Genomic DNA, 25,473 nt, shown 5'->3' on the forward strand with positions numbered 1-25,473 from the left:
GACTTATTTTTTAAGATCCTCTCCACCGCCACGAAGGTTTTCACTCCAACACACGCGATAATTTACTTCTGTCAATGGGAGAGAGGACAAACGCCAGCTGTCGGGCGTGAGGAGACTTTGGTGAATGAGCCCATTATGCTCATTCGGGGTCAGAAGTCAAGTGGAAATATGAAAGCAAAGTTGTATTTGAATGACAAGAAATAGTAATAATGACTCAACGCTAAAATATCAGTAATATTTCACAAGCAAGACATAAATAAGTATCTTATATATCTTCTGCCCACAAGCACGGACACATGCGGTGCCTGACGCGGCCGCATTACCCGGATGTGGCTATTTGTGAAAGGGCAAAGGTGCCCGGAATTCTTCTGGGAAGGCGACAAGGCAGGTTCAATATTGACCGTCTCTGTGTACTTATGTACATTCTTCCTGCTGGGAAAGCTGACAATGCAAAGGCAACAAATGAAAACAACCTTGCTAACACTGCGATACTTCTACATACTCACCCAGCAGTGATTTACGTCATGCGGGTGGTATCCGCTCACTACATTTGTCCAGGGGCTGAGCTGAGTACAAACCGTGCCAGGGTAGAATGGCAATGTCGGTATACTATACACGTTAAAAACAAGCCTATGTGTTAACCACATAAAAAGAGATAACGACTCCTCGTAGGCAACAAAGTCAAAACGCACGGACAGTGTTAGCAGAAGCTAATCAGCAAGGACTCGCTAAATTCCCGTCTCGCATCTGCATGCGGATGATATGCAGAAACGTATTCCACCCGAGCCAGCATCAGTGAACAGTAAAAGGAAATCACAGACATCCTGTAGCTTCCAGGCCACACAACAGCAGGACTCCAACAGCTGTGTCAATGCCCCCTCCCAGCACCAAAAGCCAAATCATGCTGAAAGATTCCTACAGAATCTTTACTTGTGCTGGTGCCAAGTGGAGGGCAATTTCAGCACCACCATTTTTGACAACTGGACTATTTCGTTGACACATATATTATTTTTTGATAACTGGTGTGTTTTCAGGATAACTCATCATATTATTTGATTCATCCAGCTCAACCATCAACATCAATGGTAAACGTTTTCATATCTTCCGCTGTTTTGCGCCAGCTTGCTAACAGATACTCAAGGAACCTTGAAAACAGATTTAAAAATGTCATGCCGGGTAAGTCATTTACATTCACGTTTCACAACAAAAAATGAGGACTTTACAGAACGGTTGTCCCTTTTCTGGAAGCCATATATATATAAAAACACACACACGCACACAAGCACACACGCATACACACACACAGGGAGGCTTTCTTTCTCAATGTTGACAGCTTGAGACTTCCCTGCGCAGTACGGGCTTTATTGAGCTGCGATTGGCTGCTCATATTGACCTGTACACATCATCAATCACTGCCGCCTCCCAGGTGGCTCACTTCTTGCCCCCCTTCCCTCTTTATTAGTCTCTGAAGGGCCAATACCCTGATGGATATCGCCGAGGGATACCGTTCATCTCCGCGGGGGCCGGTAACTTGAGGGCGTGCGGAAAATTCACAGAGATGAAGGGAACACGAAGGTTAAACAAGACACCATTTAGGCCTTTATGCGCTATTATACGTCAGACGTTTCTCGATTACTGCACCTCGCATTGTTATCATCCACTGATGGATGCATTTAAGGGGAATGGGGAAATAGGCAGGAGACCATAGCTTTACCCGGGAAAACATATACATTCAGCCCCATTAGCCACCTGACATGCAACGAACAGAGATGCTGTGACAATGTCATATACCAAAGCTTAAAGAGCAGGCACATGTGCTTGTATGGTTAATAGAGCCACAACACGAACCTTCTGTCTTTGCTATGAAGGAGATAAGAGCAAACTACAACGGAGTGGCCCTAGCTCAGCTCAGCTGTATCTATTAAGGGAGGCAAAACATACATATATTCCCAGCTGCTGATATTGTCAGTGGTAGGAAATAACAAAGGTATAAATGCTCTGTGACTGAACAGTAGAAGATTTTTCAGGTATCCGTACTTACAGCATTTATTTTTCGGAGGACTTTTTCATTTTGTTTCAACATTCAAACAAGATACTGCATTTTTCCTTTTTTTTCCCTCTTTGTCAACATAGGCTTGTTGCTTTTTTTTAACCTCAGAGGATGACAACACTTCTGTACTTTTTTACTTTCAGTTGAGAACATGAATAGTGAATCAGAACTTCTTTTACCGTATCCTTTTCATACAAATTCCTGTTCTGTCCTTTACTTAATTTTCAAGTGTGAGTACTTTTGCCACCTCGATATTGCGTTATGGAGATGTTATAGAAGAAGCAAACGAACAATATTATTATCGGATTCAAGAACACAATTGTGATCTCTTGTAGCATTGAAAGTTATTTTTAACACAGATAATAAGCATTGAAAGTTATTCTGCAGCTTCTCAAGAAAGGTGAAGTTAAGCGCAGTGTTAGGTAATGACCACTAGATGACACCATTGGACACCTTTCACTTTACTCCCCATAAACGTGTTCAGGTTCGGATAAGGGTGGAGCCAAGTTGGATGCTCCAAATGCACCCTGTATGATGTAAAATGACCTAATTTCACTCCTAAGTCTTTTTGCGAGTATGCCAAGTTTACTCGAGTTTACTCAGACATACGGTACATGAATGCCACTTGCCACTATTTTTTTCTTTTGACTTCCCATTGTCTATAGTCTGCTTCACCGCATGGAGAGGAGCCAGATGAGCTGGCTCGGGCCTCTAGTTAGGAAGCCTCCCTACTGAGTGTTCCGGGCGACCTCCCATTGAGAGGAGGCTGGCCTGGAAATGCCTCGGGATCCCCCTCCAAGTGCCGGACAAAGTGGCTACGGCTGCTCCTCCTATCCAGTGCATAAGTGGAAGAAGATGGATGGATTCAGACTTTGTAGTTATCCATCAATTTGTTGGCAAAAAAGATAATAATAGAAGGCAATTATGCATTTGATGCGGAGGGATATGTTTGAGGGCAACTTTACATGGGAACATGCTCATACACACTACTGACACACTCGTACACACAACCGAAATGCTCTCATACACACGACTGAAACACTCTCAAAACTACATCAACTTGATTGTACACGCACACACACACACACACACACACACACACACACACACACACACACACACACACTATTAAAAGGCTCACACACTACTGAAACACTCATACACAACTGAAACATGATCCGATGAAGTAGTAAAATGCCCTCACACATACAACTGAAACACTCGTTCCCAACTGAAACACTCACGCTACAACTGAAATGTGCTGATGCACTGTAAACACTCTCACACACTACTGAAACACACTTGAGCACACAATCTTGAAACACTCATACAAATAACTGAAACACTCTGACACAACAAACATTTTTATTCACTAATGAAATACTCTCACACACACTAATGAAACACTCTCATTCACTGTCATGTTCCCACATTCACCTCTGATGTCTTCTCACACCCATACCACCAAAACACTCTCATTTACAACTGAAACCCTTTTGAGCACATTCGTGAAACCCTCTCACACAAACCACGAAATCACCTTCATACACACGACTGAAACATTCTCCGACTCTACTGAACAGCTCTCAAGGACACTGGCTTTACACGCAAGTGCACAACTCAAACATTCTCACAATCACAACTGCCATTTTTTTCCCCTCATTCGTTCTTGGGTGTTCTTTCACGCACTAATAAAATGCTCTCACACTTGATTTATTCTCCCACGCATACTCCACTGAAAAGCTCTAACATACAAATGAGACACTCACACATTAGGAATGCTCTCTCTCTCTCTCTCTCTCTCTCTCTCTCTCTCTCTCTCTCTCTCTCTGGCTCCCTCTCTCTTACAGACACACACGTACAACAACACACATACACATATGCGACTGAAACAGTTTCACCCACTACCCAAATACTTGCGCAAACTACTTCAATAATCTCACATAATATACCAAAATTCCACTTTACAATGTAATAACATGTGTTTCAGCAATTTGCACGAGAGCTTTACCGTAGTGGGCAAGAGAGCGTTTTCATTGTACAAGTGAGAGAGGTAATTTGGAATTATGACCCTGACGGCCCCTCATCGTCACACGCTCACAGTGTGTCATCAAAGTTAATGACGAGTACGCCCAACACTTTGTTCAGTTTGACTGTACATAGGGTAAGCTTCTTTTTTTTTTTTGTTGAATTCCTAGAATGCTTTTAGTGGTTGAGGTAAAGGCTTTTTCCCATAGTTGTTTCATACTGTATTTGGACACCTTTCCAAACACTTTGTATGGTCTCTTCTCTGTTGGAGTGTGTTAAAATGTTCATTTTCTTTCCTTAGCTTTCCCCTTTTTCTCTTCGTTTGAGCAAGAAATGAAGTGGTATTGAAGAACGCTCTTAAACCACCGACACCAGCACCTTCGAGCACCCCAGCCTGCATTATTGAACATTCTGCAGCACGACCAGGAGCAAAGACCCCGGGTCAATGTGAGAGAATCGGATCAGGTGTAGTGGACATGTTCTATTTAAAGAAAGGTCAAACCCGTCCTCACACAAGCATGCCACCCATTTCGGAATGGTCTTTGGGTAAAGCCAGGTTAACATTATTGACGTTCGCTTTCAGCAACAGTGATTTTGAGAATAATTGTCCTGCAAAACGCTCAGGTTAGCACTCACTGTAAACTGTTTTTTCTTATACAGTCAACTGGAAAGTCGAGTGAGACGAGAGGTCGCCGGCACATGCAAGCATGCCTCGCTGGACATTGCTTGCCGTGCTGGAAAAAAAAAAGAGCCTTTGCGAAACAGCTGGAAACATAAAACCGTCCAATTTGTGTGGAATTGCAATTCGGGCGCCTTGTTCAACCTCTGATTGAATTCTATGAATAAAATCAATTGATTAAAGTCCCTCCAAACACTTTAGTCCACATAAGGAAGCCCAATTAAATAAAGCAAACCATCAGTGCAGAATAAAAATGTGTCTTTAAATGCAGAAAAGATGACATCATTGAAGCAGAAATTATATCATTGGGAGATGTCGCTGCAGCACTTGGAAGCTTGAAGGATGATTTAGCTCTTTCTGTCAACACTAAGAGAGTAGCAATGCAGCTTGTTTCACATGACCTGAGGTGTCCTGCTGTTTAATGGCTTTGAGGTGTATCAGGAGGGCCATGGGGGAACAACAACAAAAAAAGATTCCCTCTTAAAATCAAGTGAATTGTTGAATTCTACAAAACGTGACTAATGATCCCCATGTTCCTAAAATTGACTTTGAATTTTAATCAAATTGACGTCAAGACAATAAATAGAGAGAACTGCCATCAGTCGGTGTCAACGTTCGTTCTTGAATGGGAGAAACGTGATGTAAAGAAAACTACCACGATGGTTAATTCTATAAAGACATTTTGAAATCAGTCATTATTTTCCAGTCACTTTAAAAATCTGAAATGTCTTCTGTGGAGGTAAAACAAAATACATCTGCCTGAACAAGAAAGTATTTACATATGAGGCATTATCCAATAATTCTCACGGTTGACTGCACTGGAAGATGAGCGATTTAATGTGATGCATTCAAGGGACACAGTGCCGGAAAGTGGGGGTGATGAGTGAAAAAAAGAGGGCCAGAGGGACCGAACGGGAGCAGCATCTTTATGACAAATGGACCTGTAGGAGTTTAGATTATTTCCTGATGTTTATTTTAACTCCAGATGTTTCTATCTATCTATCTATCTATCTGTCTATCTGTCTATCTGTCTGTCTGTCTGCTAGCTAGCTCGCTAGAGAGCTTGCTAGCTAACTCTGCATTTCTCTCTGTAACACTTGATGAATGAAGACAATTTAGTTTGTCAAGATGGTTTGGTCCACTTTCGGTTCTGTGTCAGATATGAAATAAATAGACTTTTCTGAAATATATATATTTGTTTTTCCCGCACCTTGATCTCGGTAATTTTCAATTTATTGATTTTTAAAATGATGAATTAATCAAAATAATTTGATTTATTGCCCAGCCCTATTCTGTGTGTATTGACAAAACGACTCAGCAAGTTGACAGTCTTAGCCGTACTCAATGAACACAGACTTGTTGATCTGATGACACAAACATTTTCAAGAGCTGCAGTAAGAATTTTGAGAAAGAAAATGTTTTTTGCAGCGGAACCATGATGTTTTGCTGTTAGTACAAATTGAGAAATACACATACTGTTTCGCAAATGTCAATTCCGATCCGACCAATCGATCAAAGTAAGTGAGAAAAATGTGTAAACACACAATATTGTGGAATTCGTAAACTAATCTACAACTGGTTTGTAATGAGCGTTGCAAAGAAGCTACGTAAAGACAAAGAAAAAGAGTCAATCCTTTTTATGCTGGCTGAACCAAGGCCTCACTTCAGAAGTTCCACTGTTTCTGTTGAAATTTACAATCACCGAAATAAAAGAGGAGACACTATTAGTTTGAATTACTCTCGAATTAAATAGATTTAGAAAATGACTCATCTGTGTCTCCGGCATATTTTCCACCGTGTCTCTTGTTATGATCGTACCTAATGCACCTTGCCGTTATGTTCTTGAGAGAAAGAAATTGTATGTTGGTGCAAGCTGAGCCCTCAGTCATGTGTGAAAACTGAGCATTTAGTCTGTTAATGAGGAAAACAAACAAATGGGTAAAATAAATATATAGCATCCCTGCAAAGCATAAGCTATCGTATGCATGTGAAATAAGTAGACTGAAGATTTGTATTAAGATTCTTTCTTCAGAGGCTCATTTGTTGACAAATGCGATTCATGGCTGGAGGCGGTGAGATTTGACCAATTATCCATGTGTGCCATTGAGCATCCCTGCTTGAGCTGCATATAATAATGCATGTGTTTGGCTCCACAGCACCCACTGGAAAGCCCATTCAAACCGTTCAACCAGCACCGAAGCTCGCGGGGAACCTCAAATTTAAATCAGTGTGTGCCTAATAAAGCAGCAATTGAAAAGACATTAAAGCATATGATGTTATTTCTTGGTGCAGTTTAAACAGCTTGCTAGTGGATATTTTACCAAGAGTGTCTGTATAAACAGAAAAGAGCATCACAAATCGATGTTTACTTTTTTTTAGTTCAGTGATTCCCAACTCAGTGATACGGAACTGGATCTATAGGCGTACGTCAAAAACATAAGTGATACAAAAACTGTGCATGCTGCTACAACAGCTTCAACTTCCAATCCAGAACAGGACATTTGTTGAGTGCAGTTCAGTTGTATTTCACTTAAAGTACAAGACATAATCATTTAATTCCTTAGAATTATTTTCAATTTGATTATATTATTTGCAATACATTTGAATGGAATCTTTAAGTAGAGTTGTTCTATTTTCTTCTAGTAATGTCCAAACTGTGCCTAATGTTAGGGTGGCTTAGTTTATGATTATATATTTGGAGTGCTTAGATTTGTATTTTTTTTTTTAGGTGGCGCCGTATTTGGTTGTAAAAGTTTGAGAAGCACTGTTATAGTTGTTTAGTTTTATCTTCACAGCACCGCCGTCCAAAAGTCACGCTTGCAATCTGTGAATGTCCTGTTCTTTTGACACTTCATCAGATTCAAGCTAATATGAACGTGCAATAAATTATACAATAAAACAGTCCGTTAACACATATGTGTAAACACTGAAGAGGCTTCCTGACACACGGCGTGGTTGGTTTGTGACCAATGGGATCAAGTCAGCATATTTTTCTTGAAAAAAAAAAAGGTGTATATACTGTCGAAGTGAGAACTTCAGACAAACACATGGTTGGGTGTAGAGCTAGCCAAACAACAAACACAAAGCGACATGAATAATTTAGACCGGTCCTCATACTCTGTGCGATATCTTTTTTTGTGCGACTATATGGATCCGGTTTGGACGAGAAGTCCTCTGAAGGTCAGTCGACTCTTTGACGCAGATTTGGCTGCTCGCACAGAGCACAGGTGACAGCCATGCATTATGTAGAAGACAGGAAGGGAAGACCGGATGTAACATTAAGACATTCACACGCGAGATGAGAGAAGCACGGTTGACTTTGAAATGATTCCGCTGACATGAACATGAAGAGAGGAGGGTGAGCCCTTATGCAGAAGAAAGCTTGCAGCTTTCAGACACCGGGGGAGTTGGAGTCTGGTGGGTGGAACCTGATCAGCAAGGGGAAGGGGGCGTGGAGGATATTGATGATTAGTTATGTCCGGTGACTCGCGAACTTCTGCCTTGCACAGCACTGACATGAAAACCGTTTGAGGTCACCAATATTCTGAGTTTCCTTCCTGGAGGAGTTTGGCTAGGCCTTCACAGCAGTCAACTTCACTCGCTGTTTGATTGCAGTTTTTTTCTGCCTTCACTTTGGTTCTGAGTAAGAAAAAATGCTGATCATGATATTTTAGGTTGAGATCAGGGCCACTTACTTGGCCGGCGAAGAATATTTTCTTCTTTCTGCAAGTCTTGAGGTGCCGTTGCGGTATCTCACTGAAAGATAAATGAATAATTTCTTTTACAAAGAAAAAAAAACCCCTCATCACAGAGTCAAAAGAAGCCAAGAATATGCTGTTGAAGATCGTTATTTTTCTTTCTATGAGAACAGCTCATGATGCCTCCAACATGGTGGAAGCTGGGTCATGGCAGGGGCGTGCAGAACTGTACTAATGGAAAAGGCTCTCTTGTGTTTATTGATGATGAGACGGTTGATAAAAGCAACGGGATGGATTTGAGGTCTATAGGAACATTAAAAAAAAATCAATATGACCGTGCTTTTTGTGCAGCCGGAGAACAACCTGAAGCTTTTTTACATTTTTTTTATTATGGAAGCAACCGAAGAGCTTTTGAGGGCAAATAAAAGGAATACATTTTAATGGGCAAGTCAAGTCAATGGTCTGATCTGTCCTCACTGGAAGCGCCAATGCGTCAAAAATATACTTAGCACTCCAAGTACCACTACAATGACCAACAAATTGTAATACAGTAATGTAAAAGGCCCAAGTGCTCATCAAAAATGCGAGAGCGGTTTTATTTCTCTTTTCCTTATTTATGCCACTCGAGTGACCCTGCATACCGCACGTGAAACTCATTCCGTAATTTGCCAATCACTGCGACAGAGCGTGCATTTCACTTCATAAGCAGACCTAACAAGCAGCAAGTGAACGTGAGCGCAAAAGAAACCCGGCAGAGCCGCCCCAGTGAGGAAAACGACACATTTAAGTAACGTTTGTGGACTCTCGACTTCAAGCCGTCATTGACTGCGAGGTTTTTCTTCGATGTATTGAAAAAAATGATAATTGTATGCAAAATTATGTCTCATCCAGGTAAGTAACGAGCGATTAAGTCCACAGTGGAAGCTCACCACCCACCATAAGCTGCAACTCCTTCAGCCTTTGCTGCACCATGATTGCAATTTAAAAAAAAAAAAAAAAAAAAAAACCTCTTCCACACAAGGTAACATTGTTTGAAAGAACTCGGTTATATAATATATTCACCAGCCAGTTGACTAACATCCCCCTCCGAGGACTCCTCGCAGGGTCACATCTGTCCTCCATTGTGGTCGGGAGGGACGCCTCAAGTCAAGCGCATTCATCATCTTCAAAGTTGTTGATGATATTTTTTATTAACTGTGAAAGATTAATGCTTCAGATTAGGCTCACTGCAGGAACTGGCGTCTTGTTCACTGTCCACGGTTGGTTTTACAGGAATAATAGTGATATATTTTAATTTGCAGTGAAAGGGAGATATCGCATCAGGCAAATGTCATTTGGGCTTATTACTCCCAGCGGTGGAGGGGGGAGCGTCACACCAGATCTAGCAGTCTGAACTGTTTTCAGCCTGTATTTTTTTTATTATTATTATTTTTTTTTTTTTACATACAGACTTTGGAGTGACTTGCAGAATTTATTAATATGATGTTTTTGGTGCAATTTCCTGCGTAATTTCCTCTGACCATATTACTCCAGTCCTGAAGGCCTTGCACTGGCTCCCGATGAGAATAGATTTTAAAATTCTGCTACTGGGCTATAAATCACTGAATGCTTTTGGTCGTGAATACATGAAAGAAATGCGGATTGAATATCAACCCAGTAAGGCTCTGAGATCTGCCGACTTGGTTTAATGAGAAGAGCCCCGAATTCATCCTAAACATGGTGAAGCTACATTTAGCTGTTATGCCGCACGAAAATGGAATAAGTCAAGACAACCCAGAGAGTGTCAATGCTTTTCAATCCAGGTTAAAATCTTTGCCCACCTCATACCTTTGATTAAGGTCCCCTAAACACATTTAAATCATTTTTATTCTTTATTCTTCTTATTCTTTGTTATTTTAGAAGTCCACTTTTATTTCTTTTAAAAGTTTTCTGCCCACTCATAAAATGGTGTCATGCTGCTTTTGTTTTCGCTGCTTGCTTTTTTTTTTTTTTTGTAAATGCTGTTGTGTTTTTGTTTGCAGCTCCACACTGTCGAGAGTTAAATCAACACTTTTAAAATAGTTAAATATTTAACACTGGGAGAGAGTAATTTTGTTTTACTCGCCAAGCAGAGTAAAAGAGTGGAGAAGTAACTTGTCAGACACAGTTGTTTTCCCTCTGTGTTAGTTCAACTCCTTAACTGGGAGTAGATTGCAAGTCTCCTGAGTCCAAAGTCACCAGTGCTACATACAATATCATTCATTTTTGGACCAATTAAGGACAATTGGAACGAATGAATGCAAAACATGTAAAGAGAGAATCTTTGGAAGTGAGTGGCTGAGGCTAAGACTCAAAAAGAGTAATAATGAAAGGCAGCTCATGCAGGCACGCAAATATACGACACACAAGGGGATGTACTCCACGGGCTTCAAAACGGTTCTCGCAGGTACTACTGCCATCAGGAAGTGTGCACGGTGCCTCTTGATTAGTCTTTCAACAGGCTGAAAATTCTTAATCTTAATCTGTCTCTTATCGCCGGCGCCAGTTGAGGTGGCCCTCAGACCACCACTTGGCTTCTCCCCATAACTCGGCCGTTTCTCCTCATTAGTGCTTTAAAGGACGATGTGGCTCGGTGTGATAATGCGTCACTGCACTGTTCGCTTGATAGTGCTCTTCTCGTTTTGTGCCCTATGAATGATGTGCGTCTCCTGTGCGGTCGCTGTTTTTTTTTTTTTGGAACTCATGTTAAAATGGTGAAAATTGCGCAAACGTGGAGGTCATCAGATGGATGTGAGAATGAAATCCATCATCACATTTGCCTGGTGAAAATGAATGCAGGCACAGGTTTGTGCAAAAGAAAACTTCTTACATACCGCATATTTTGTTCCACACTTCAAATTCCCATAATGCAACATTTTTAAGTTTCTCCACCCGATTTTATTCATCGTTGTGTTGATTTCCAGTTGCACTTGGCACCCTCAACAACAATGCAGATGAAACAAATTGTAGGAATACATCATGTACTTCTGACAACTTGCTTTCAAGGATACATGCTACTTTTTCTTCCAGTGAGAACCAGCCAACTGGGACAGCACATGTTGAAACTTGCCTCCAGCTTTTTGGTAAATTCTGATCGTTCGACACAAACTCACAGTCATTTGAACGGCAACGCTCGAATCCCAGAGCAGCCCGGGCCAAAAACAAGATGTAAATAAATGATGAAAAAAAAGTGAATGGAGAAAAACACAAGCAAAATAGAAAGACAGCGCACAAAAATGGCATCTTTTTTTTTTCAACTAACCCTTTCAGGGGCAGCAGTTATTACAGTAGACAGCGTATGTTATCGGGTTACAGGGTGCATGAAAGGATTAAAATGATAGCCCCCCCCTGAGTTGTGTAAAAGCAATCACATTTTGTGGATTGCTTTGCTCGATCTGCCACTAGAAACTGTAACATATCACACAACATCGAATGTTGCCTCACAAGCAACACACATGGACAACGTTTCAGTGAAGTCAATATTCGCGATTTCTAAAACATTTGGAATAACCCGTTGACATGAATGAGCGCACGGGATGTTTCCCGTAGTTTCTTCCTTGTTTGTTTGTTTTCTTGAGTGAATGCATTTGTTTTGGAATACGGCTGCTATTAAAAGATCATTTGGAATTACAGAGAATTGAATATGTAGTTGTCGCTAAAACATGTCCGCGAGCAAATTGTTTCAAAAGTGACATTTTGACGTAAATTGAGCAAAGCTTCCACATCTTCGGAAGAGCACTATCCGTTTTCCACTGAGAAGACGGACAATCCAAATGGCTCATTAATTAATCCGTAGAGCCTTATCAGACCTCATAGAGGGCTCTTATTGCACGCCGCTTCAAGAAACTGGAGTCCCCAATTTTCAGGACGGCGCTGACACGCAGCTACTTCAACAACAGCCATCCGAGTAATGAGATAGATGTTGGCGCATGGCGTGTTGACAATTAGCTAACGGCAATTAGCTAACGGCAATTCATCTTGCTAGCACCGAGATCAGTGCGCGGAGCTGCTCGCCTCATACAAATATCTCATTAAGAACTGAATTACGTTTCACGATGACCAGTTTTCATGTTTCATAATATTTCCTCTCGCGTCATCCACATATATTTGTAGGTGAACGAGGGGATGACTTTATGTACGGAGATATGTATTCCATCCCTCTCGGGTCAGGGAGGTCAGCATCGCATGCTAGTCCGAATGTGACTTACACGGTGTTGATGTGTACAGTTGATTTTCGGAGATTCACTATAGTCATTTAAAACGATGTTCCGCAGCAAATATTAATCAGGTTCTGTCTTCGTAGCATGCATTCATGCATAAAAACTGGATGGGGGGAAAAAAATGTTGAGGACAGAATAAATGATGCTGTTGAACAAGATGTATCACATGGAGCAGTGGGGCAGCAAAAAGGTTCTCCGTCTGAGCCCTGCAGCATCCAACATAAAACAGTGAGCGATGTGGTTTCACACTGTTTGTATCCACTCAAAGCCCAGAGCTTCTTGTATTGAGTGAAATACAAATATGTCGGTGCCTTTGTAAACACGTCGCCGCGGAAAGCGAAGGACAGCAATGCAGTTTAGTCGACACTATGAGTCAACGTAGCAACATTTTGAAAAGCGTACAACAACAAATCAAGACACTCGTATAGGAATAAATAATGAGCCCGAGACACTGATTTGTTGAATCTCTGATCGGTTGCCTTTTCTTCAACTTGTAGGTGCATATCATATCATACTCAGATGTCTTATTTTAACCCTTTCAGGGACAGCAGTTACTACATCCAACCATCCATCCATTTTCTGATCCGCTTTATCCTCATAAGGGTCTCGGGGCGTGCTGTAGCCTATCCCAGCTGTCAGCAGTCGGAATGTGGGAAGAAACCGGAGTACCCAAAGAAAACCCACGCAGGCACGGGGAGAACATGCAAACTCACAGGGTCAAGGGGGCCGGAGATGGAATCAAACCCGGTACCTCTGCACTGTAAGGTCGACGCGCTACCCACTGGGCCACCGCAGTTACTACAGTGGACAGCTTATCATGTTTTCAGGTTACAGGGTGCATGAAAGGGTTAAGTGGGTGAACACTTACGCACACATACCAATATTTTAATCTCGGCAACCCATTGGCTGTCAAATTATGACATAGAATGGGGGGCGGAGGGGGGGCTGCCTGTTCATGTGTGTTTATATGACCTTGCTTACAGAGAACATTTCTAAGCTGTAACCATCCTGGTTGGAATTGAAGGTCTCCTTGGATGCAGGTTTATAATAAATTCCTCATCCCTCATCATTGTCGAAATGCTTGTCCTGTCTCTACGACATGTCCGACAGTTCTCCCACTAAACAGCCCCGCCTGGACGTCAGTGAGGCGGGCGAACCGCTACGCTGCCAGCGACAGTGGTCGTTGGAAAGTTTTTCATCCAACCTGCTGTTTCTGATGATGTTTGACCTTTATGTTCATTAAGGCGTTTGAATTCGAGCCCAACGCGAAGCGTAGAAAGTGCAGCGTGACCAACAGGAAGACGGGAATCCATCAGTTTGAGTAACGACCTCGCGGGTGCAGCCAAGACACCTCACCTGTCCAAGCTGAACTACGTCATGGCGTCATCGTTCCTGTGGATGTTTGAGCCGCAAGCCAACAAAAAAAAAAAGTGGTTATGCTCGGTGGCCTGACCTCAGCAGATGAGAGCCAGCGAGGACAGCTGCAGGGGACAGATGCCACCATTTCAGGATTTAGAGTGGAATTTCAGCTCTCCGAATACTATTAGGCTGCACTGTCGTGGAGGCAGCTTCCAAGGATCGGATTCACTCTGCGGGAGTGATTTCCGCAATCCAAGTGAACATTCATCTCAAGACTTATCAGTCATATCGCATATCCTGTACATCGGGAGTAGTGCCGAATACTGCGCGAAAACTCATCATTAGCGTTGGATGTGAGCGGAACCAGCTGAGGTTGGCGGTTGGCGGGATCAAAATTGTTTCTTTTTCCAAGTCACAACCTGCCCAGCTTGTCCTTCCTGATCATCGGCGTACTTTAACTTAAGATCTGTGAAGACAAAAACGTCGTGGTTGTTTGTTTACCCGAAGCCAGCAACCTCTTTATCAATTGCTTTTGCATTTTTGTCGACAAAATGATCAAGAAAGAGTTTCCCTTTTGATAACGCTACTGAGTCACCTCCTTTGGCTATAATGCAGCACATTTGTGTGCAGAGATGTAGGGCGGTTAGTAGGAAAGGCTCTCTCAAGTGGAACTTTGCACTCAAATGGCTCATCGGGCTTCCCACACCTTCTTGTACGGATTAAAAAAAAAAAAAACAAAAATAAATAACTCACCCAAAAAGGTCTACTCAATTTTATTTCGTCAGGTGCACAAAATAAAATCATCTGTAACCAGATACATTCGTTTAAGAAGATATTTAGTGTCGCAGTTTGACCTCTCAATCAGTCATTCCCAAGTAGGCGGTGCTATTATCCGATTTCACTTAAGCGCTTGGAAACGTATTTAATCGCGACAAATCGTGTTTCTCTCTCCCACTTTCTCTCCCAGCGATGTTTCGTGGCGTCGTGTTGAATCATCTCGCCGTGTCGACGCGTAACGACGACAAGCCGCTTCAGATGATGTCGATCAGTGGTCTCTACCGCCTTTGAAAAGAACCAAATCTCGTCTGTTGTCTTGTTGTTGATCCCGGAGGCGCGCGAATCCCAGTCACGTATGTTAAATCTTTGACTCGTCACATAAAAATGCACATGTCTACCAAAGCTCTTTGGACCCAATTAAACTCACATACTACAAGCAAACACCCCCAGGTAGTAAGAATGTGGTGTGGAGATTTGTGCTTTGACCTCGAGCAATTTCTTTCTTTTTTTTTTTTTTTTTTTTCTCCAACACTTCGACCTTGCATCATTTCGCTTTGGCACCCACATCAGCTCAATGTCAAAGTTTTTAAGAGCCTCTCACATGATTGACGGAATATAAAATTCATAGATCTCGTGCGGACATTTCTAATATCTTTGTCAATGAAATGCATGTCTATCCTTATATGCGTGCATAATTAGATGCAGAAATTTGCGTACGATTTAAAGCGTTTTCAGGTCAACTTCCATTCAGAAATAACCTGATGGGCTTCCTTGTGGGTATTTATTCCAAGCTGATTGGCAGAGATTCTCCCAAAAGTTGCGACTTATCTCGGAGACATCAGGGAAAAGATGTGGTCGAAATTACCTCGCAGAGTGCGGACGTGGTGTGCAGCGAAGGTTACTTGAAATAATGCATAAAACCGCCCAAGATGCCCTTGATAGTTCCTTTTCCGAACAAGGGTTTTCTTAATCTGTGCACTTCAATTGTGCTCTATTTTATCACCGCATTGGCATTCTGCTGAAGAACTCATTTGTACTGCGACAGTCAAGATCACCCCGCTAATGGATAAAGCGGGACTTTAAGCGTCTCTTGCGACTTCCATGGTAATTTTTGTCCCATTTGACTGCGCTATATGTCTGACAAGTAAACCCAAAATAACATTTGCTGTGGTTTCATTAGGTAAGCAGAAGGCATAAGATTGGCCCAGTTCTGCCCAAAAAAAAAAAAAAAAAAACTCCCCGTAGACGACACAAACAAGATAAGCAGCAGTATCACACAAAAACTTGCTTGCCCTCAATACTGATTGTGACAAAGCGCCATGAAGACAAATTTAGTCCATATGATAAGTGACACTAAATTTAGCGCTAATGCTGGGTGGCATTGTGATGTTCCAGATTTCGACTGTTTGGGGAAGATGAATGTTGTCAGCGCAGATTTTTAAAATGTGCTCAAGTTTTCAGCATTAGTGGATGTGCTCTGCTTAAATCCCAGACAAGATTTGAGAAGCATTAAGGAGCATTTGTAGATGCGTCCTGTTCCAAATGACTGTATTCATTATTGCTGCCGTTCCCATAGCAGTTGACGAAATATGTGAAGACCCTGTACAGTGAATTTAGAGATTTGGTTCGAGATACATTATACGTGTTTGAAAATGAGTGCAATTTCAGTTTTCCTGATTTTTTTTGGGGGGCAGGGGGGTGACACTTTGGAGTCTGGTACGAGTTGCTCCTCACCCACTACAGAAGTAGTTCGGCACCTTTGGGTGCATGAGCGGTTCGTGGGACTTTATTTGATTGACCTTTGACAGTTGAGTGGGATTTGATTTCAGCACAGTCAGCAGACATGCCCGCAGCATTTGAGAACGGAGAGAAGAGCTTGATTTCTCATGCTTATTGAAGCTTTATTTGAAATACTACACTTGAAATAGTATACTTCATATATACAACTTTGTCATAGGGGCAGTCAGAGCAAAACATCTCATTGCTACTGATTTCTGAAGGGCCCGGGCACATTAGATTGACACGGCAGTAAATACGGACTACAATGTGATTGGATGATACATACTTCATAGTATACTTTGCACTGTATCGTTTCCACTCGTGCACAGCAGCCTGCCACTTACTGTGTAGTGCATTTTAAAATAGTGTTGAGTCCCTTGCTCGAACTCCTCGCAGTCGCAGTCTTTTGATGTGGAACATCTGCTGTCTGCGTGAGGTACGAATCTGCCAATTGTTGCTCTGTGTAAAGCGGTGGCCTAGAGAGGAGAGCCATCGATAAAAGCTCTGTATCACCGCGAGCAACATGGAGTGAATATGGTTCGACCCAGCATCGAGATCATGATGTTTTTTTTTTTTTTGGGAGCACACTTGGCCCATTGTTTAATTTTGTCTCGCCCACAACGCTAGACATACAGGACTGCACGATCTTGGCACCACATTTAAACGGAACAAGATTGCAGTGATTGAAGTCGGCTGAGACCACTCCCACATCGGCGCATCCCTCCCTCTCTCAGATCCGCCAACCCGTGCTTGTTTGTGTGGTTACCAATGATCAATTCCGACCCACCTCTGCGCAGTTATGCCGCACGCAGCACGGTTGACGAAAACAGAGCTCTCAGTGTTTTGGCTGATTTGAAAAAAAAAACAAAAAAAAAACACAACCACAATACTTTCACAGATAATGTTTTATTTGTCAAACTGAACTGAGTTTTGGAGTTGAAGCATCTTTTTTTTTTTTTTTAACTGTACACAACATCTGGTGTCACATCAGCTGGCTTGAACCTAACCAGCGTTATTTTTAATTACATTTTCTAGTTGGACACTCGGGTTGAGCAGGTAATATGATGTCGACATACAAAGACAAGATGAGCTTCTCTTCATTTTCTACTCCCTCTTGAGATGCACTTGTACAACACATAAGACAATCAATGGCGAGTACAAAGTAAAACCTGTGTGGAATACAACAACTTAATGTACCGGTGAACATCTTTATACTATACAGTTCAAACTCATCATGCAAATCTGCCCACTCTTGTGCTCACGGGCAACAAGGACCAGATGCCGGATGAAGGGATTCGGCAGTAAACTACTTTTTTTAGCGCAAAAAATAAGACGCTTGTCTATGCTTGTCTTGCATCCACGAACGTGAAGAATGCCAGTCGTTATGCGATATTTCATAAATGAGTCATTTACAACATCATTTTTTTTTTTACAACAGTTTGCACAGCTAAGGTTGTCTGTGTCGATGTTTTTTTGTTTTGCTGTGCTTTTTCTCGCTTGGACAAAGACTTCCTTGATGTTTAGCTTCCCTAAATTTGAATACCAAATGAATGAAACAACTGCTGCCATACGGTGAGCTTGGAGCATTAAATGAAATGGTTGACTTTCTCTTAATACATTATTTTCCATTTCAGGCTTTACCGCAATCTAAGACTGGATGTGTTGCATTTGTACAGTATGAAATAACTGGATAAATTCCTTAAAGTTCATCAGTAATGTGGCACAAGAGAGGCATTTCCCTTCAACTTTCCTCTAAAGCTAAGAAGTTTGGATCAACGAGAGAACTGCAATGGTAATTGGAGACCGTTATAAAGAACATCCAATTAGTCGGGCACACTTGACACCTTTTTGTAACCATACAAGCCAGCTAGAATATTCAGAATGTGATTCCACAGCAGACTACCTAATCGTCATCAGCGCTCGACAAGGATTTTCTGCTTTTCCATTGGTATAAACTGCTAGCACTGGGTATTATTTTGTACCTCACTGGTGGGGGTTCCAAGCAGGCCAAGCGTCTATCATACTGCATATCTGTTGACAGCAAACCACTTTTAGTTATTTGTTGATGGCTCGTCATTGACACATTGAGAATTTATGGCTAGAAATAGCAAAAATAATAACACATGACCAACAGCCACACACCACAAAGAAACCAGAAATCCATTCTCCTCCATTGATGTTGTTTGTTAGCGTAGCTTGCTCCCACCGATGTGTTTGATGCAGCATGTTTTTTTTTTTTTTAGCTGGTACTTGTGTGCGTACTATCCATCCATCCATTTTCTAATCCGCTTATCCTCACGGGCATGCCGGAGCCTATCCCAACTGTCTTCGGGCGGTAGGCGGGGGACACCCTGAACTGGTTGCCAGCCAATCGTAGGGCACACATAGACAAACAACCATCCGGGCTCCTACTCACACCAAGGGACAATTTGGAGTGTTCAATTAACCTACCATGCATGTTTTTGGAATATGGGAGGAAACCAGAGTACCCGGAGAAAACCCACACAGGCACGGGGAGAACATGCAAACTCCACACAGGAAGGCCGGAGCTGGAATCGAACCCTGCACCTCCGCACTGTGAGTCAGACGTGTTAACCAGTCCACATTGTGCCACGCGTTCGAATATTGTGACAAATGTGTCAAGAAGAACCACAAAACTTCTCACTTTACGATTGTAAATGCATTTGCACTTAATAGGAACCATCCCATTGAATTGGAGAAACAATCCTTGTGCCGTTTGGAGAGTGTTTGGTCAACTGTTACCATGGTTATTGCAAGTGCGTGACAAACATCGCTTACGTCGCTGCATGATTCATCAAGGGTGCTCTCCTTCCAAAAACAAGAGACATTTGTCGATTTAAACATAATCAAAGTAAACGGTTCACTTATTGACTTACGCTTACTGACTAACCATTGTGGTTAAATAATAAATCACAGATAGTGTATGCAGTTGTGGGCTTGATGGGGCATACAGTATATCCTGAGCTTTTTAATAAATTCAGCTTACCATAGACAACACTGAACACAGATTTATAAAATGTGGAGGAAAAAAAATTTGGAATAAATACAAAAACGCACAAACACTCAAAACACAAATCTATGACATAATAGTAATGAGCAAAAATGAATACAAATGAGCACGTCAACATCCGCGTCGGCGCGGCAACGCAACTGAATGAATCGCCGAGAGTATTTGCCGACTTCACAAAGCTCCCCTGTTTCAGAACAATTTGAAAGCTTATGGAAAAACAGTTCCCTAAATTGAAGCCATTACCTTCACGGCTGGAGGTTTTGACTGATTTGTCGTATTAAGCGGTCTTTTCCTTCACGCACCATGCAATTTCCTAGTCTTTTACATATAATACAAGAGCATTAAATACGGTTTTGTTTAATGCAGTAACGCAAGTGCCCATTAAGGTGAAAGCATGGCCTGGCAAAGTTAAAGTAAAAAATATATTTGACAATTTGATGCGTTTGTGTGTGTGTGTGTGTGTGTGTGCGTGTGCGTGTCTGTGTGTGTTTGTGTGTGCACGTGTGGTTGTCTGCGTGTGCGAGGGTGCGAACGCAACATGGCCAACGCCTACTTTGTTTTAAAAAGTGACTCTGTACAATAGTTTGTATGGCAAATCCACAGTGAGACCCCCAGCCTCACACAGCCCCCGCCCCCACACCCCCAACCCTGAACCCACAAATGTATATTACAGTTCTCAAGAACAATAAAAAGGCAAGGATCACGCTGTAAAGAAAACTCAAGTGACATAAGAAACTAACAGAGAGCATTAAATTATTGTACAAATGATAGATCAAAAATGGTGACTCTTCACAAAATTCCTGAAATAAAAACAAACTACTGGAAATCTTTTTTTTTCTTCTTTTCTTTTTTACAGGTTGCACAGTTTGTTTTTCCACCACTGGGTGACATACGCCAGTATACCGCTAAGACGGGAAAGATGTTGAAACCAAGCAGGGAAGGACGTCACTCTTCCACAGTGCAGCCGAGTACCTCTGCGCGCAAAGTGATCCTTCCGTACCATGACCACGGAAGGATCCGGATGAGCCGAGCGTAGATGGGTGGATCGATCACGTTCTTTCTGTGGGTCTCGTTGTCAAAGTTCCCCTGAAAGACCTGCAAGCAGAGAAACACACGGAACTTTTGTTCTTTTGGCATCCTCAGCAGATCCTTCCTTAATCCATATTTAGGCCTTTCCATCGCTTTGGTATTGGTAAAATTTGGTCTCATCGGTCCATAAAACTTTCCAGACTTCCAAAGTCATCTCTGTACTTTTTTTGCAAAATCCACTGTAGTCCGAAACGATGGAGGTAATGTCATGACTGTTTCTGCAACAGGCTCACTAGTCATTATTGATGACGTAACTGATGATGTAAGCAGCAGAACGAATTTGGACTCTACAAAACTATTTTGTCTGGCAATTTAGAGAAAAATATATTCAAACTTCATCATGCAACATGATAATGACGCAAAACACACTGCCAACACAACAAAGGACTTCACCATAGGGAAGAGTGGACGTTCTTAGGCTGTCGAAGTCAATCACTGGTCCCTGATCCACTAGAGCCTGCATTTAACTCGTCAAGAGGAGACTGAAGAGGAAAACTGCCCCAGAAACAAACAAGAACTGAACGAGTCTGCAGTAAAGGCCTGGAAAAGCATTTTAAATAAAGATAATCGATTGCCTGGTGAAGTCAGCTGGTTGCAGGCTTCATGCAGTGATTGCAAGCAAGGCTTATGCCGCCAAATATGAAATGTAATTCACTTTTTCATTTCATATGCGTGTGCGTGTCTGTGTGTGTTTGTGTGTGCACGTGTGGTTGTCTGCGTGTGCGAGGGTGCGAACGCAACATGGCCAACGCCTACTTTGTTTTAAAAAGTGACTCTGTACAATAGTTTGTATGGCAAATCCACAGTGAGACCCCCAGCCTCACACAGCCCCCGCCCCCACACCCCCAACCCTGAACCCACAAATGTATATTACAGTTCTCAAGAACAATAAAAAGGCAAGGATCACGCTGTAAAGAAAACTCAAGTGACATAAGAAACTAACAGAGAGCATTAAATTATTGTACAAATGATAGATCAAAAATGGTGACTCTTCACAAAATTCCTGAAATAAAAACAAACTACTGGAAATCTTTTTTTTTCTTCTTTTCTTTTTTACAGGTTGCACAGTTTGTTTTTCCACCACTGGGTGACATACGCCAGTATACCGCTAAGACGGGAAAGATGTTGAAACCAAGCAGGGAAGGACGTCACTCTTCCACAGTGCAGCCGAGTACCTCTGCGCGCAAAGTGATCCTTCCGTACCATGACCACGGAAGGATCCGGATGAGCCGAGCGTAGATGGGTGGATCGATCACGTTCTTTCTGTGGGTCTCGTTGTCAAAGTTCCCCTGAAAGACCTGCAAGCAGAGAAACACACGGAACTTTTGTTCTTTTGGCATCCTCAGCAGATCCTTCCTTAATCCATATTTAGGCCTTTCCATCGCTTTGGTATTGGTAAAATTTGGTCTCATCGGTCCATAAAACTTTCCAGACTTCCAAAGTCATCTCTGTACTTTTTTTGCAAAATCCACTGTAGTCCGAAACGATGGAGGTAATGTCATGACTGTTTCTGCAACAGGCTCACTAGTCATTATTGATGACGTAACTGATGATGTAAGCAGCAGAACGAATTTGGACTCTACAAAACTATTTTGTCTGGCAATTTAGAGAAAAATATATTCAAACTTCATCATGCAACATGATAATGACGCAAAACACACTGCCAACACAACAAAGGACTTCACCATAGGGAAGAGTGGACGTTCTTAGGCTGTCGAAGTCAATCACTGGTCCCTGATCCACTAGAGCCTGCATTTAACTCGTCAAGAGGAGACTGAAGAGGAAAACTGCCCCAGAAACAAACAAGAACTGAACGAGTCTGCAGTAAAGGCCTGGAAAAGCATTTTAAATAAAGATAATCGATTGCCTGGTGAAGTCAGCTGGTTGCAGGCTTCATGCAGTGATTGCAAGCAAGGCTTATGCCGCCAAATATGAAATGTAATTCACTTTTTCATTTCATAATGTCTGCTCCAATACTTTTGCTCACTTGAAAAGCGGGTGGCTTCAAACGGGAAGTGCTCTGTCCTGAGTTGTTTAACACATCTAAATGTGAGGCGGTCTTTTCATTCATGTATTTAGTTTTTTGTTAGTTTTTTTTTGATATCCGCAGAAATGAAATAACCACTTTAGTGCCCGCCAAAAATATTTCAGAAGCTCTGTCCCGCTATTGTCGGCTTGGGACTGTAAAATATAATCAACGTAACACTTTGTGGCGCATGCTGATAGGAATTGTCGTCACATGTACACCGCAGTGCGGCCACTGAAGTACCCAGGCAACAAATGGAGGCTAAATGAAGTCTGATAATGAATTTATGAATCGCTTTGCTTGCAATAAACCTTTAAACAACAGCGCGGGGCCCAAGTCATGGCTACAAACATGCAGAATGCAGCATTGCATTCGTAAGTGCTTAATTGACAGTAGAGTGAAGTTTATTAAGAGGAAATGAATCTACCAGAGGGGGCAGCTTCATTGAAGGATATGATCAGTCCAATTAAAAACACATGATTAGGCCTGTGGAATTAGAATGTAATGAGACTCACTGTTGTGCAAAATGGAAAAATCAGTGGGCCAAATCCAAGCAAATGATGAACAATTCATTTTCATATTTTGGGGGGGGGGGGCGTTTTAGAAGACGCATATCGTGGAGGTTTCATTTAAGCAGATGGTTATGACCAAATGACTTTGGTTGAGAATAAGATGCTTTGTGGCGCTGTTTTTTTTACACACAGTTCCTCATTCTCCTAAAATAAGCCTTAAAAGCTTTGCCTTGATTTTAGTAGACAGTATGTCGCTTTTCAAGCATCTTTTATGTCACTGTGTACATTTCTAAAGTAAGAACAATGACTCATTGTGTTGGGATTCAATTTATTATTATTATTCTTTTACTTTTAAACACCAGGATTCTTTTTGCCAATGGCTCGACAAAACTTTTCTTGACACGCTCAAAGGGAAGAATTCAATTACCGTCAAATCAACGTTTTGCAGCCCAAATTGATAAAGAGAACTGCTGTTTTCAAGAAATTAGTCCCTTGGCCAAAATATGGACCTCGAAACCCAATCTATGTATTCATTACCCTGAATTTATAATCTATCAATTTTCTGGTGTTACGTTAAATTAGAAAATTACAGTTTGTTTAAACATCCAGCATTTTTTTATTGTAAATGAAGTAATGATTCACAGTGCAAGTGAAATCCCCGAGATTATCGCCCATTTTGGCGCAATTGCATATTACTGACCAAGTCACTTGCACCTCTTTGTGCCTTCTTGTCATAATTCATTTATCCCTTGTTTGCTTTTATTGGGTACTGCCAAACAGTGTTGTCAACTTTTCCGACCACTCTTTCAAAAAAGCGACTAGCGACGGAATCTGGCGACTTTTTCTGGTGTTACTGGAGACTCTCATTTGAAAGCGCGTATCGTTCTTATGGTTCTCGACGTGCGGCGGGTGCTTCCGTCGGCCTCTCATCCCATCCCGGAGCGCTCATGGGCGGCCCAGCCCCGTCCCAGCTGCTGTCAGAGCAGGAGAGGTTGACCCCTCCGTGTCCAAACTGCACAGGAAACGTGAATGCACTGTCCTCTTCCCCAGCCTCCATTAAAGCGTGCACGTCGTTCAATGATGCAAATTGGGTAACGACGTCATTTAGTGGCAACACTGCTGCCGTATTGGGTGTGTCTCCGTCTTCGTGTTTTGATCATGTGACAGTTGCAGTCTTTCATTGGTTTTGCCATACGTTTGATATTCTTTAAAAAAAATAAATACCGATTGACAGTTTTCTTACACATTCCGTTTCATCATGTTGCTCCTCCAGTGAAAAGGGTTTCCAGTTACGTCTGACACAAATTTTACGAACACGCTTCCATCTCTTCAGAAACTCCGCTTTAACGCTATCATGTTAATGGAAGGTGTTGAGCAATCCTATCCTGCCTTGCAGCGTTTGGTATACAGACCTCAGAAGGGTTTACGGTTGGTCGTGACTAATACTTGAGTACTATTAGCGCAGAATTTGCAGCTTAATGTGTACAATGAAATGTTCCCAATGAAGTTGCATATCCGCCCGGTCGGTAACTTTAATCAGCCCGAGGGATAGGCCGAATTTAATCCTTAATTGCAAACCAATTTGCAATCTCTTCTCCGGGGAGCCGCAATCTCGAGTAATCAGGAGTGGATGGATGATTTAAAAATAGACACAATAATGCAACTCCAAATTCTTACTCAAAACTGCTTCTGGAACTGCAAAACTATTGATTGTGTTGTCTGGTCAATTGGTAGCTTCACATTGCCAGCGGAGGCCTTGTGTGTCTTGGGAAATATGAACGTGTCTGTTATTTCAACCTGCTGGTTAGGTTAAGAGTCCGAGTCACCCACATTTATTTGCGCTTATTATCCTTGATAGAGAGACATTGGAAACCTGGCAGTTTTCTTACCGAAACGTCACTAGCCCAAAACTGATTTTAATTATTGATGACTGATCCAGCGTCCCCCTCCCACCCCCCCCAAGCTGCCAGACAAGCGGTGGAATGAGCAAGTTCATGTGCAGTTGTTTTCACAGCAACCATATTTTGTCACCTCTTTGCAAATCAAGGAGCTAATGGCTAATTAACCTCATGACACCCAAGTGGAAACAGTGTGACACATAAATCAATAACTCGGTCTTGATTGATCCCAACAAGCGATGGTGTAAAAAAAAAAAAAAAAAAAGGCAAGGGGTTTCCCAGAGTAGCAGGCCAAACACAATGGTCCAC

At 42.0% G+C, this 25,473-nt stretch overlaps 1 protein-coding gene across 1 annotated transcript in view; it reads right to left on the minus strand.

Moving 5' to 3' along the window:
- Window positions 1-21,772: 21,772 nt before the first annotated feature.
- Window positions 21,773-25,473, minus strand: part of edil3a (EGF-like repeats and discoidin I-like domains 3a) — a 71,115-nt gene continuing 67,414 nt past the window's right edge. The window contains exon 9 of the mRNA XM_019878086.1: window positions 21,773-22,026. Within this exon, the coding sequence (XP_019733645.1) occupies window positions 21,877-22,026 (150 nt within the window). The 3' untranslated portion in view covers window positions 21,773-21,876. The remainder of the gene's footprint in view (window positions 22,027-25,473) is intronic.

This window comes from Hippocampus comes, unplaced genomic scaffold (genome assembly GCF_001891065.2).
Source record: "Hippocampus comes isolate QL1 unplaced genomic scaffold, H_comes_QL1_v1.1 scaffold13, whole genome shotgun sequence".
Classification (NCBI taxonomy): Eukaryota; Metazoa; Chordata; class Actinopteri; order Syngnathiformes; family Syngnathidae; genus Hippocampus; species Hippocampus comes.